The sequence below is a fragment of the Mustela nigripes genome, chromosome 2 (genome assembly GCF_022355385.1).
Source record: "Mustela nigripes isolate SB6536 chromosome 2, MUSNIG.SB6536, whole genome shotgun sequence".
NCBI classification, from domain to species: Eukaryota; Metazoa; Chordata; class Mammalia; order Carnivora; family Mustelidae; genus Mustela; species Mustela nigripes.
In genome coordinates, this window is record NC_081558.1 from 22,143,432 (window position 1) to 22,157,559 (window position 14,128).

The window sequence follows — 14,128 nt, forward strand, 5'->3', positions numbered from 1 at the left end:
GGACCGAACGGGCGCGCAGCTGTCATGGTGACTGTCCTAAGGCATGGGTTGGCTTCGCCTCTGCCCTGAGAAGGCAGGCAGGTCTAACAGACATCTTACGCAGAATTTTGTTCCGATCGCTAACATGTCAACAGTTATTAGGGAGAGAGAAGATTAACCATTTTTTTTTCCCTTGAAACTTTTCTCTATTTCCCACAATGATCAGATTTTAGTTCCCACCCTCTTTCTTTCCTTGTCATCCTAGATGCCTGTCATGTGACAGCCCGATACGCACAAACTGAGAGACTGTGGGAACTGGCCCTGACTGTCGTCTCCTACAGAATAGTGTTTTTGGCTGTGACTAGGAGTGCACCCTCTGGCTGGGGTAGTCATCGAAGACTCAGTGAAGCTCTTGAGGTGTCCGCTCGCAGCCGTTACACACTTGCTGTTCAGCTACTGGGGAAGGAAGTGCTCATTCACGGACGCCAGGCCTCGGGGGCTTCGGACCTGGGAATCCACCTGGCCTGCGGCGTAGCTGGCCAGGCCCAGACTGGAAACGGGCAGACAAGGGCCTTCTCTGGCGGCTCTTTTCTCTCACCTCTCCCCATCTCACCAGCGTGCGGTTCTGGCAAAGGGTAGCAACACATTTAGAAGTTCCATTTCTCTAAATTAAATAAAAACACAATTAAAATTTAGTAGGTGCTAAAACTTGGTTTTGAACTTTTATTAAAAAAATATATTTGCAAACATATAAAATTTAGGATGAAAAATGCTCATCTGAAAACATGTAATAACTTAATATTTGCAAACATACACAGATGGTATAAAATCCATACCATTAAAAATGTTAATGATGCAGTATTGCGCTCATGGAACAAAACCTTGCTGTAATTCCAGAGCTTCTCAGCCCCACACTTCAGGGAGCTGAGAATCCCGTACACTGAAAGTCATGAGAGCTGCATGGCCAAAGCAGTAATACAGAATTAAAAAAACCATTGAGAACACAGATTTTAAAAACACGTTTCTTAAGGAATCACACAGATAAAAGGGAAACACAACTTTGCATCTTCCCCATTCAAAGTGAACGATATTGCATCCTAGCATTTCAAATGAAGATGTTGAATAGAAAACCGAGTGAAACATTGCACACCTCTCCTGCTGATTTTGCTGGAAAACAGGCTCCTTGAGGCCCCGGCCCTCAGGGAAATGTTCTTAAACATAGCTTTGAAAAAGCCTAGTGTAAGTTGCTTTACTTGACTTAGATCTTAACATTTTATACACCTGTAAATGGAGGGCACTACTGGTTCCAGAAGGTACTCTGAATACAACCGAAGAAAACCAAAGATAGGTAAGAACGAAACTCATGCTTAGCAGCAAATATGCAGCAAAAGGCAGGACCCACATCCCTGTGGTTCCTTGTCTTCACTCCTGTGGACTGGGCCCACTTGTGCCTGTGCTCCCTCTCGCTCCTGTTTCTGTTTTGCCCAGTTACCGTGTGATGGCTGATTTTGTTTTTTTAAGCGGTTAGGCACCTTCAATTTCATGTTGCATTATCAGTAATACGATGGCAGTTATGGCCTCTACTACCCAAATGAGAAAACTTCGTACTACATTCTTGGGGGGAGTAGGGATAATAATAAAGCTGCATGGTTTCAACATATTACCTAGTACAAGATTCGATAGGGTTTTTAATTTTTATAAGGAAACCTAGGCAGAAAAAGGACAGATGCTTGACATGCAAAATTGGGCCAGACACATTCTAGACGAGGCCTGTGTGGCCTTCAGCAGAGAAGGATCCGTCAATTCAGACTCTTCACAAAACCCTGCTCTGTGATGGCCACCCACCCCACCGCACCAAAGGTCTGCAAGGTGAGATGAGGACACTCCATGCACACAGTATGAAATGCATCTTCTAACACCGACAGGCTCGCTTGAAAACTCAAGGATTCCAAGTCCCACCTTACAAATCCCTGGAAGGACACCCGCTGCGGAGGAGCTGCTGTGGCGCAGGAATGTGGCTGTACGGGAGGGGCAGGGGTCTATCCAAAGGCGATGTTAACTAGAGCAAAAGAGCAGTGCCACCCACTGGGGTTGGGGTGGATGCACGGACAGATGCAGTGGCCTAACTGTAAAATCTAGCCAGAAGCATCTGTGTTTTGGTGTCCACTTTGATTCAACTAAGGTTTGAAACAAAGGTTCCAGTCAAGTCACAGCAGCTATGGACACATGCAACCTAAGCTAGCGTGAGGTTCTGGATAGGAAATCTGACTGAGAAATAAGGCAACTGATCTGTGACTTTTGGGCCAGGGTCATCCAACTGCAACAAGTCAGGCTTGGCCTGACCTTTCAAGGACTCATTCTGGCCCGAACCTCCTGGTAATCATGATGGTGAACTTCTGGCTTCTGAAATTTAAGTAAATCATTTGAATACATAAATTTGAGAGTTGAAACAGGTTGACCCTTTTCAAGTCTCCATGACTTGGGCACTTCAAAGTTTATTTTCCCACTACGGAAAACTTATCATAGATTCTCTTTTCCTGTCTGTCATATTCATTCCTTGGATGAATAGGGTGAAAACTAACAGATCTGATTACCGACCATCCTTAGGACATCCTCTCTTTTAACTCTCTCATAATATTACACATACTCAAATCATTTCAACTCAAATGTCTATTACAACAAGAATCCCTTGATTCTTCCATGTACTGAAGCTTACCGAAACCACGCTGGGGGTGCGATCAAACCTGTTTCCTGAGAACAGTCACAGTCACGTGGCTCCCCCGACACCCTCTCCTGGTATAAGCAACACTCTGGATCTTGCTCCGACATTGTCCTTCCTGGGTGATGTACGATCAATTCATTTTTGGTTGCTGGGTTTACACACTACCTTTGAAAACAAGCTCTTCCCCCCTTGAGTATGAGAACTTCCAAGCTTCCCTGACTTCTGCACAATTCACAAGTAACTATGTAGACAGCAAGAAAAGACACTAAATTGACAAGCAGAAGACTGCCCAGGAAGCATTTAGATTAACGAAAGCCAATTGAAGTATTCTTTAAGCTAAAAAAAAAAACCTAAGACCCAACTAAAACAAGCATGTAATTCACAAGTAGTTTTCTAAAATCTCAGCTAGGAAAAAAAAAAAAAAAAGAAAATCTATGGATTTATGATTGAGTCACCATTAAAGCTTAGAATGATTGTTCCGAGGAACCGCCACATCCACCAGCATTATTCACAGCTAATCCTTATGCTACCTGGTTGAGCCAACTGGGTTTTGACCCCATCATTAAATAGTGCTCAGAAAAGTAAGCAGTGCATCTTAATTGGTTAAATACTACAAAATGATCTGTATCATAGAAACAAAGACACTTTCATTCAAAGAGTATCTTAAAATTACTATTGCTGAAATAAATGAAATTCTACATTAAAATATTACTCATCACCATTACATGCCATAAAAGAATAAATATAAATCATGGCAGGTCAATAGCAGCATAACAAAGCATCTTTACATATTTTCACACTTTGGGCTGCAAAAGTACTCACAGCCTAGGAATACATTGGTAAAGTTCTGAATTTCACACTTTGTTTTTAACTCCATTTTCTATAATAAAGTAAGGGCAGTGTGAATAACAGCTCCCTTTTCTGCATAGCTTTAAAACTACTCTCAGTAGACTCGAGGAATGGAACCAGAATGGCTTTGTTAGATTGGTCCACTGGTCCTTTTGTCAAAGTGTTAAGGAAAACAATCAACAAGGACTTCTGTGTTTAGACAGAAAAGGAAAATAAGGCTACACTTCACACAAAACTTAACGTTTTCAAAACCACTCAAGAGGTTAACTTAAAGTGAAGGTTTCAGATCGAATTCAGTCTTTACCAGCCGCAGCCTTTGCTTCAAAGGTGTGACATGCTACTCCCATACCATCACAGAGCCTGGCGGGGCCCCAGTCACATGGTATCGCTGCCCAGGGAGCCTGCTGCATGGCAGCACCAGGGACACTTAAGAACAAAACACAATTGAGAAGTTTCAGAACTTTTAAGGCCCAAATGGGGCATTCATAAAAATATACTTCATTTGAACAAATCAGTCCTAATTTGCCAACTTAAACTCTGATCCTTAAAACTCAAAGCTACTTTGCACAGAGCTGACTTCTGCTCTGATCAGAACTTGACATCAGCCTAAGGCTCAAACTCAAACTTCTGGGAGGGAGGAGCAGGGGAAGGGGCACTGGCTGGGCTGAACTCTGCTGCGAGGCTGGTGACCCCTCCTCCCTAAGACCTTGAGAGGCTGGTGACCCCTCCTCCCTAAGACCTTGAGCGTGAAAGCAATCTGAAAACCAGACTCCTCATTTCACATCCTTTCTTAGAGCTGATGAAAACACCCACACAACTTAACACAATGGTTTTTTTCTTTTCTTTTCTTTTTTTTTTTTTTTTTTGTCAAAACAAAGGTCTGCTGGTGATGCTTCACAGTGAAACCTCCATTATCACTGAGAACGTCACTTGGAAAACATTCTTAAGGAATGAGTCTCTTTCTCATAGGCTCAATTTCAGGATTCTCAAAACTCAATGTTCTGTTTAGAAGTTTCCATGATGAGGCCTATTTGTTTGAGGTCGACATTCTGCCTTTTCTGGTTTATTCTGCTCCAGTCATAAGTTGTGGTTGTCTTTGTTCTTGGTCAGAACCTGCAAGTAGACTTCGTGAAGCGTACTGAGGAAGCTGGAATCATTCTGGAAGAGATGGTAATGACTCATTTACCTCAGCAGAACTTACTTCCTTGATAAAAGCTTACGAAAAAAGCTGTATAAATGATGTATAACTAATTACCCAAAGAATCCCACAACCCAGAGGCAACTGTAATCAATATTTTGGAATTCACTCAGACACTTTTCCATTGGGAGTGTATGCTCAGAAAGAGAGAAACATTAGTTCCGGCTAGTCTCGAATTTACGTTATGAACTGATTTTCTAAAAAGAACTCATACGTTCTTTAATATTGAAGACAAAAGTTTATAGACTCAACTGCTGGGATGGCCTACATACCTTTATTAGATGTATTAATGTATCCTGGAGCTGAGACTTGCTGAGAATAATGGAAGGCTTTCTCTGATTTTCTGATGTTCCAACAGTCAGCGGAGAAGGGGCATTTGCTTTTCTCTCGAGGTCTGCAGACCTTGTAACCGTCTGCTGGAAAACACTTGGGGACAACAGGACCGAAGACACTGCCATGGTTGTTGCAGTAACCAGTGTGGGGCCTGTGACCTGCAGGGGAACAATGGTCATGAATGAGGCTCGTTAGCTGAAGGATGAAGAGTCCATTTATTGGGAAGCCAAGTCTGATACCACAGAAAGGAAGTATGATCCCAGTGGGGATGCAAAATAATAACAAACCTATGATAAATTAAGAATGTAAAGTTTTATATGAGGAGCAGGGAAATGACTGGAGGAGGGCATGAGGGAACCTTCTGGAGTGATGGAAATGTTACATATCTTGACTGGTACCCAAGGGATGTTATGTATGTTAAAACTCGCAAAACACCTACATTTTATTATGGGTACTACACATCAATAAAGTTTTGCTAAAAAAAAAAAAAAAAGAAGAAGAAGAAGAAGAAGCAGCGAAGGGTTATCTGAGTAGCTCAGTTATTTGAGCGTTTAACTCTTGGTTTTGGCTCAGGTCATGATTTCAGGGTCATGAGATTGAACCCTCCCTCAGCCTCCATGCTCGGGACAGATTCTCTCTTCTTCTCCCTCTGCCCTCACCCCCACCCCCTGATAAATAAATAAAATCTTAAAAAGGAGTAAAAAACACCCAGTTACATGAAACATTAGTTTCTTTTGTAGTGTTCAAGGTATTTATTATACCACCACAGGTATCAAAGACACAAATAAAACTTACACATAAAACGAACACCTACCTCCTTTCCCCAATTAGATGTACTTGTACGCTAACAACAGCTAACCAACAGAACACACTAAATCAGAAATAATCAGCATTTTTAATAATTTCTGCATCTGACAGAATCAACAAACATCTCAATTTCTCCTTCTCCTGTCACCCTCTTCGTTTACAAATAGCCACAGTGTTAAGGGTGTGGCTTCTGGGGCCCGAGTCATCCAGTCTGTTTTTGATGCCGGCATCGCCCCCACTGATTCCCAGGCGGCAGGACAGGCTACAGGGAAGAGGAGTTACCACCACCAGGCAGGAGCGGGCTGCAGTTTCAGTTCTGAGACTTGAGGCCAGGCATAAAGGCTCAAAGGTAAATGGGAAGGTAAAAGTTCAGGAACTGAAAACAATCAGCGTGCACTTCAGGGCTGGCAGGTAATGGAGGGTGGAGACAACTTTTAAAAAGTGAGGCCAGCGAGCAGAGCACACAGGCCCGGAGCCTGAGCAGGGTGGTGATTCAACCAGGCATCAGGGCCCTTGCAGGACAAAGAGTATTTCCTCCTCATGGAAACCAGGCTGACATGCTCTCAGCCGACAAACACCGAGCCTGCCCCTCTCCGTACGGTCAGGGAAGGCACCAGAGACCATGACCGGAAGCCCATTGGGGCCCCACAGCAACCAACTCTGTTGGGGGAGCAGGGCAGCCTGGCCCAGAAGGGCACCTGAGAGGGCTCCAGGCCCGAAAGCTACAACTTGCCACTCAAGCGACAATGTTTTACTTCATGCCCAGAGGAAAAACCTGAAGATAAAGTGCTCTTCAAAGAAAGGGAGAACTTACCGGGATGGCGCTGGGTAACACCTTAGGCTGGGCAAAGACTTCAGGATCCTGGTTTTGCTGCATAGACTGCAACGTTAAAAAGAAAAGATGAACAGACTTAGCAAGCTTCAATCAAGGCTTCTTAACTACCGGGGATAAATTCACTTCAGCAGTTAAGAACAGTGCAGACACTACTAGTTCTGCCTCAACTGCAGGGCAAGGGCCCTGGGACGCCCTCCCACCCCCTCAGTCTCCCCAAGAACAGGACTATGTGCAGAACCTTCAAGGCATCTCTAAGGAAAAGAGTGGGGACATCCCACGCACGGTTTCGCTGTTGAATCTGTAGAGATGCCACATCCTGGTGGCCTGAAACCTTGATAAGGTGGCGTGGACTCTGGATAGGGGGCGCTAGACAGCCTTCATCTAGAGTCACACCTCCACATGCTACGTTTTGTCCTTATTCACTGGGAGACAAAGAACTTCTTGTTGTAGAGCAAATACATTTAAAATTCAGTAAAGCCGGGGTGCCTGGGTGGCTCAGTGGGTTAAGCCTCTGCCTTTGGCTCAGGTCATGATCTCAGGGTCTTGGGATCAAGTCCCGCATTGGGCTCTCTGCTCAGCAGGGAGCCTGCTTCCTCTTCTCTCTCTCTCTGCCTGCCTCTCTGCCTACTTGTGATCTCTCTCTGTCAAATAAATAAATAAAATCTTAAAAAAAAAAAAAAATTGAGTGGAGCCCCAGAGCCTGAAGGAAATGAGAGGTAAATGCAAATGCACACGTGCGTCGGGGCCCCTGCAAAGAGGCACAGTGGAGAGCAGGGCGGCGCTGCCGCAGTTCAGGCCGCTGGCCAGGCTTCCAGAGCAGCAGGCCCACCGCAGGGGTGTGGTACTCATCTGTCAGAACATTCTCTCTCTGTAGACGTCACAAAACCTCAACAGAAATGGCCCAAAAGCACAGTTTCAAGATAAAACCAAAACACTGTTTTCTGTCTTTCTGTACAGGACTTTGAAGGAATGGAACAAAACTGTCCATCAACTACGAAATCACATATAATTACTATGATGGACTCTCTGTACACTATTATTTGGTGAAATATTAAGATTGCGGGTTATTATTAAAGGGCACAGGGCTGAAATCCTGGTGACTCTCACCTGTAAACTTGCCAGCCTCATCCATCACTGAGGGACAAGCGTCTTCACATCTCACCAGCAATCGACTAACAGGTCCCACTGCTCGCACTTGTTAACGAACCCACTGGTCCATACTCCCAAAGTCAGGCCCCCACCAGCTCAAGACTGGGTAACCGCCTGGCCTCCTTCCTGACGGTGGTCCTGCTTCTGTCTTCTCCTTGCCCTATTCACCACCTCTGCTCAAAGCCCTTAGGAGGCCACCTGCCCTCCCTGGGCTCTGAGAACAAGTCAGACTGCTTCGCATAGTTTCCAAAACCCTGATGACTGGCCAGTAACTTCACCTCCAAGCTCCTTCTGCAGGAGATCCGACCACACTACAGGTCTTCATGTTTAGTAAATGCTGCTCATCTCCAGGCCTCTGCACATGCTACTTTCCTTTCCTTGTCTCAAACACTCTTCTCTACCTCTAGGGAAGGTCTGATTAACTTCTGCTGAGTCTTCAGATCTCAGCTGAACATGAGCTTCACTAGGAAGCTTTACTTGATCCTGTATCTCCAAATCTGGGATACTGTTACGGCACCACAAGTGCACCTGGCCCAAGGTGGGCACTCAGTGAATACCGAGGGAACTGGGGATGGGCCAAAGCTGGGGATAATCTGCATCCTCGGTCCTGAGTCAAATGTGGACTTCTGGACTTGTGAGGCAGAAACAAACCAACCCTCTACAACGCATGCCCTGATAGGAAAACATTGGTGTGGCTTCTTGGCTCCACCAGCTGCTATCTCTGGGGCAGTGGAACTGAGTCACACCACCACGTACCAGTGATCTGGCTGTTCACTACAGGGCTTCTTACCTCCCGTCTTCCGGCCCCGGATGTACCTAACAGCCATCTCTTTGAAGGGACTGCGTCCTAGCGGTCACTGTCAAGGCCTCTGAAGCTTCCCCCACCAGTCAGAGCCACCCAGCCTCCCGCCAGTACCTGAAGGGGAGCAAGCACCATGTTGCTCAGGGATGCTGAGGCTCGAGCTGCTGCGGTCTTGGAGGGAGGCTCTATGAAGCTCTCGGGTGTGGCTAGCTGGCCGGCTGCTGGGGAAAAGCTGGGTGCCACGGCTCCTTTCCCAAGAGACTGCGTCTGTATTTGGTCATGCTGTGGGGTCAACCTGAGTTTCTGGAGAAGATCCACGCTTGGGAGGGATGTACCAGCTGTGTTTGTCACGCTCAGGGGGGCCATGAAGGGGCTCTGGGTGGCAGTCAGATTGGCATGGCTCAGCTCAGGGACTGGCTGGCTCAGGAGTGGAGACCTCTGTCTCGGCGTGGTCTTCACCGCCTGTATCATGGTGGTGTTTCGGGGTAAGCTGGGCGGAACCTGTGCTGTAGGAGCTTCTGCTGGTAAAGTGGGACTGAGCACAGGGCGCAGTGGGATGGCATAGCCTGCGGTCTGCTTGTCACCGGACTGTGTGATGGAGGCAGGAGTGATCAGCACCGGGGTAGGGACTTCAGGTGGGACTGAGTGGTGGGCAGCAGGATGGACACCCAGATTTTCCGACTGAGGGGCTCCTCCTGACTGCTCGAAGGAAAATGGTAGGAATGAGCTGGTCTCTTTCTGGGAGGCATCTCCTGGCAGCCTCTCCACTTCTTCCGAATCCAGACCCACAACAACTGGCTGTTCCTTTGGCAAAGAGGTTCCAAACAATTCTTCCACTGTCAGATGTTTGTGTCCAGATGGAGCAGACTACAAAAAACAAATCGAAGCACCCAATGAAAGAAATCTCTTGCAAACCAGTGTAACCAAACTTCTTTCCCATCAACCAAGGATGGTTTGTAGAAGCAAGAATGGATGGAGTCTGGAACTAAGGAACCAACAAACTGAAGATGTGCTAGGGATTAAGGCCAAATCATCTCCCTACGCTGGTGGGCAGAAATCTGTATTTATAATAAAACCCAAGTTTTAGGGGCTCCTGGTATAATGTTAGAATTTACCTTTTTCCTTGGCAAATGGCTATAAGGCAATTATCTTATCACAAAGTTAATAGTGATTAATTGCCCTATGTCAGCAATGCATATAAGGACATAGGGATCAAATGTCGAGTAAGCAATCCTCCCTTTGTTTTTATATTTCATAGCTCTTGATAAAAAGCTAGCCATTGCACCTTAGGGACTAAGTTCCAGAAGACAAATTTAACCATTCTGTAAATAGCAGGCCATTCCTTCCTACCACCAAATCACAGAATCCTTAAGAAAAAGCAAAGCACTTATGTCTGAAAATGTTAAAAGTTCCAACTATTAGAGTGATCTGGCTTGCTGATACCACTGCAATGATCTGAAGGAGAAATATTTATGCTTTTTACTTCTGAGCTATCCGTACCTTTACTTTAAGCAGGATGGCCATATTCACTTACCGTCTCTTTTTTTTTTCTCTTTATCTCCAAGGTGCCAGGGCCTGTTCTGACCTGGGCCCAGAGGACACAGTAGGAGTAACAAAAGAAAGTCTGACCCTCAGCAGGACTTATGTTTCTAGTGGGAGACTAACCTAAGTACTTTGAAAACACTAAGCAACCTCAACATATGTTTTTTCTTTTCTTTTTTTTTCCCCCAGTAAGCTCCATGTCCAGTGTGGAGCCCAACGCGGGGCTTGAACTCACAACCCTGAGAGTTAAGACCTGTGCTGAGATCAAGAGTCAGATGTTCAACCAACTGAACCATCCAGGCACCCTTGATATACGGTTTTATTTCTAAAGCATGTGGACTAGTTACTCAGATAAACATTTATGTAGGAAAAGACAATTCACTGAAACACATGGCTTTCGGCACCCGAGAAGGCCTAGAAAGGCCCGGAACTACACTGCACCTGAAGCACAAGCACGAGAGCAGGAGGGTACAACATTTCTACAGGAAAAAAGCGCAGTTTTTCCTCAGGCAAATGTCTGTTTCATCCGTGTGATCAACAATTACAGGTTTCCCCGGCTATCTGCACGTGGCGGGTGCCTAGGAAATGTTCATTAAGCCAAAATGGCATAAAGTAAAGCAGCGATTATTATTAATTCATATGGAAAAATTTTGACCATTTCTAGACCCCAGAATAATATCTTTTGCTTTTTTTTTTTTTTTTTTTTGAGATTTTATTTATTTGTGTGTGAGAGCTAGCAGGGGGGAGAGGCAGAGGCGAGGAAAAGAATCTCAAACTGCTCATTGAGTGTGGAGCCCATGATGGATCCCATGACCCAGAGATCATGACTTGAGCTGAAACCAAAAGCTGGACACTCAACTGACTGAGCCCCCCGCTGCCCCTCTTCGGCTTTTCAGATACCTCAGCACAGATCCTGCTAATAGACGCACAGAATACTTGGAGACAAAGTGCAGGTGCTTAAGACCCAGGGATGCTGAGTGCGGTTCCCAGGGCAGGGGCTTGGTAGGCCACTGGCTCCGCGCAGGGTGTCACTGCCTCTGTGGTGACCTGCTGCCACACAAACGCCAAATGTTATTTTTGCTTTTTTACCTTTTCTCATAAAAGCAAAAATCCTCTTTGGATTTCTTTCAGTCAGCAAGACAGGTACTGATACAGGTCTTCCCTAAAAGCAGAAGCGGCTTCATGCGAACTTCTGAAAAGGGCGGGGTGGGTAGGACACCCCAGTGGGGCCGTGGACACCGCGCTGGGATGGGCGGGGTGGGAAAGGCGGCCAGCACCCAGGACTGAGGCTGCCGGGGAGCGCACTTCTGAGGGTCAGAAAGCTAAGGGAGTGCCACTGTACAGTCTCTCGCATCACCTGCTGGGGGAGTGGCGCCAGTGCGGCTGCTGGGGCTGAGGAGAATGTAGGTGGGGCGCGATAACAGTGGTGAAGACGCGGAGGCCTCCCCCGGTTGTAAAAAACTAATTTCATACCAAACCACTTCTTAGAAAACATTTTTTAAAGAAGATTCTACTTATTTATTTGAGAGAGAGAAAACAAGCAGGGTAAGGACAGAGGGAGAAGCAGACTCCTGCCGAGCAGGGAGCCTGATGCGGGGCTCGATCCTGGGTCTCTGGGATCATGACCTGAGCCAAAGGCAGATGGTTAACCAACTGAGCCACCCAGATGCCTCGTTAGAAAATACTCAACAGGGGCGCCTGGGTGGCTCAGTGGGTTAAAGCCTCTGCCTTTGGCTCAGGTCATGATCTTAGGGTCCTTGGATCGAGCCCCGCATCAGGCTCTCTGCTCTGCAGGGAGCCTGCTTCCCTTGCTGTCTCTCTGCCTGCCTCTCTGCCTACTTGTGATCTCTGTCAAATAAATAAATAAAAATCTTCAAAAAAAAAAAAAAGAAAAAGAAAAAGAAAAGACTTAACAAACAGAATTAATGTAATATATCTTGGCAAGTTAACGTGACAAGAGGCTTTTTTAACTGAAGGAATTCTCAAATGGCAGATTCAGACCCCCCATTAACAATGCTAGACTAGTAAGACTACCTTGTCACAACACTTCCTAACACCTGAAGGGGATTTTCTAGATTCAGGATCTTGGTTCAAATACAAGGCAGCACTGACATCTATTATACACTGTGGAGGTGAAAAAGTGCAAAAGATGTGTATGCTTTCATTTATTTATTTTTCTACTTCTGAAAAAATTGTATAGCTTCGGATCTGAAATCAAAGATACCGAGGTTCGATTCCCAGCTGTTAATTGAGGAAATGACAGTCTCTCTATTGAGTTCCCCCATCTGAAAAATGGGGACAACTGTGGCAATTACTTCCCAGAGCTGCTGTGAAAATGAAATTCTCAACGTGATGCCCCTGGTGCCCAACAAGCATTCAGTAAGTGGATGTTGGCAGTTCTCATTATATGAACACCATACAGTCTTAACAGCAATCAAGATAAAATTGTTTCCATGTTTTAGGGAACATCACATAATACATTGGGATATTAAAAGTTCATCAAATCCTTCCGGAATATCATACCCGCAAAATGTAAAATAACAACACAGCACCTGATGGGCTATCAAGGTTGAGTTATTATAATATCACCCTGTCGTTCCCTGATGCAAGGAGTCATTAAAGACAGTTGTTTAACATTTCAAATCCATTCAGTGTAACTCAAAACAGACAGTGAATTCTCACTTGGGACACACTTCTCTGTCCAGGGCACATAACTGGAGCAGGATGCACAGGTTCCATCTCCCCCAGGCGAATACTGACTTACTTCTGGATCTCTGGCATTATGAAGGCCTACCGAGGAGCACAAATGTAATTCCTTTTCCCCGATTTCTAAAGGTTACGGTAGGGGTGCCTTGGTGGCTCAGCCAGTTAAGAGTCCAACTCTTGATTTCAGCGTGGGTCATGATGTCAGAGTAGTGAGACAGAGCTCTCCACCAGGCTTTGCACCCAGCAGAGTCTGCTTAAGATTCTCTCCCTCTGCCCATCCCCCCACTTGAGTTCACGCTCTCTCTCTCAAATACGTAAATCTTTTTTTTTTTTTAAAGATTTTATTTATTTATTTGTCAGAGCGAGCAAGAGCGAGCACAGGCAGACAGAGTGGAAGGCAGAGTCAGAGGGAGAAGCAGGCTCCTTGTGGAGCAAGGAGCCGGATGTGGGACTTGATCCCAGGACGTTGGGATCATGACCTGAGCCGAAGGCAGCTGCTTAACCAACTGAGCCACCCAGGCGTCCCTCAAATACGTAAATCTTAAAAAAAAGTTATGGTAAATATATGTACCCAAATTTAGCAGTATAACCACATGGGAGTGTAGAACTCAGCGGCACTCAGGACACTCACAATGCTGTGTAACTAACCAAGATTTCCTTCCCTCATCCACAGCCCCGATAATCTCCATTCGACTTTCTGTTCCTATCAATCTGCCTGCTCTGGGCACCTCGTTCAAGTGCAGTCACATCATATTTGTCCTTTTGTGACCAGCTTCCTTTGCCCAGCATCATGTCCTTGAGATTCATCGATGCTGTAGCAGGTGTCAGAGTCTCCTTCCTTCTACAAACGCTGACTAGTACTCCACCATGTGCACATCCTACCTCTCATTTATTCATTCATCTGAGGACTGACATGAGTTGTTCCCACCTTTTTGCTACTGTGAATAATGCTGCTGTGAACATTAGTGCAAAAGTACTTGTCTTCATCCTTGTTTTCAATTCTTTTGGGTATATACCCAGGAATAGAATTGCTGGTTCATATGGTAATCCCATATTTGACTTTTTGAGGAACTGTCATACTGTTTTCCGAAGCTGCCGCACCATTTTACTTCCCCACCAGTGCTGCAAGAGGGTTCTGGGTGCTCAACACTCTTGCCAGCATGCTGACCATTTCTAGATCTTATTTGAAAAGATGACTATTCAAAT

The 14,128-nt window shown here is 45.6% G+C and overlaps 1 protein-coding gene across 2 annotated transcripts in view; it reads right to left on the bottom strand.

The window, feature by feature from the left end:
• Nucleotides 1–688: 688 nt before the first annotated feature.
• The window catches only part of DCP1A (decapping mRNA 1A), a 59,228-nt gene continuing 45,788 nt past the window's right edge, over nucleotides 689–14,128 (bottom strand). For both annotated transcript variants that reach the window (XM_059389947.1, XM_059389948.1), the window contains exons 7-10: nucleotides 8,789–9,541; nucleotides 6,703–6,768; nucleotides 5,021–5,239; nucleotides 689–4,708 (exon numbers count right to left, since the gene is read on the bottom strand). In XM_059389947.1, coding sequence (XP_059245930.1) covers nucleotides 4,628–4,708; nucleotides 5,021–5,239; nucleotides 6,703–6,768; nucleotides 8,789–9,541 — 1,119 coding nt within the window. In that variant the 3' untranslated portion in view covers nucleotides 689–4,627. The remainder of the gene's footprint in view (nucleotides 4,709–5,020; nucleotides 5,240–6,702; nucleotides 6,769–8,788; nucleotides 9,542–14,128) is intronic.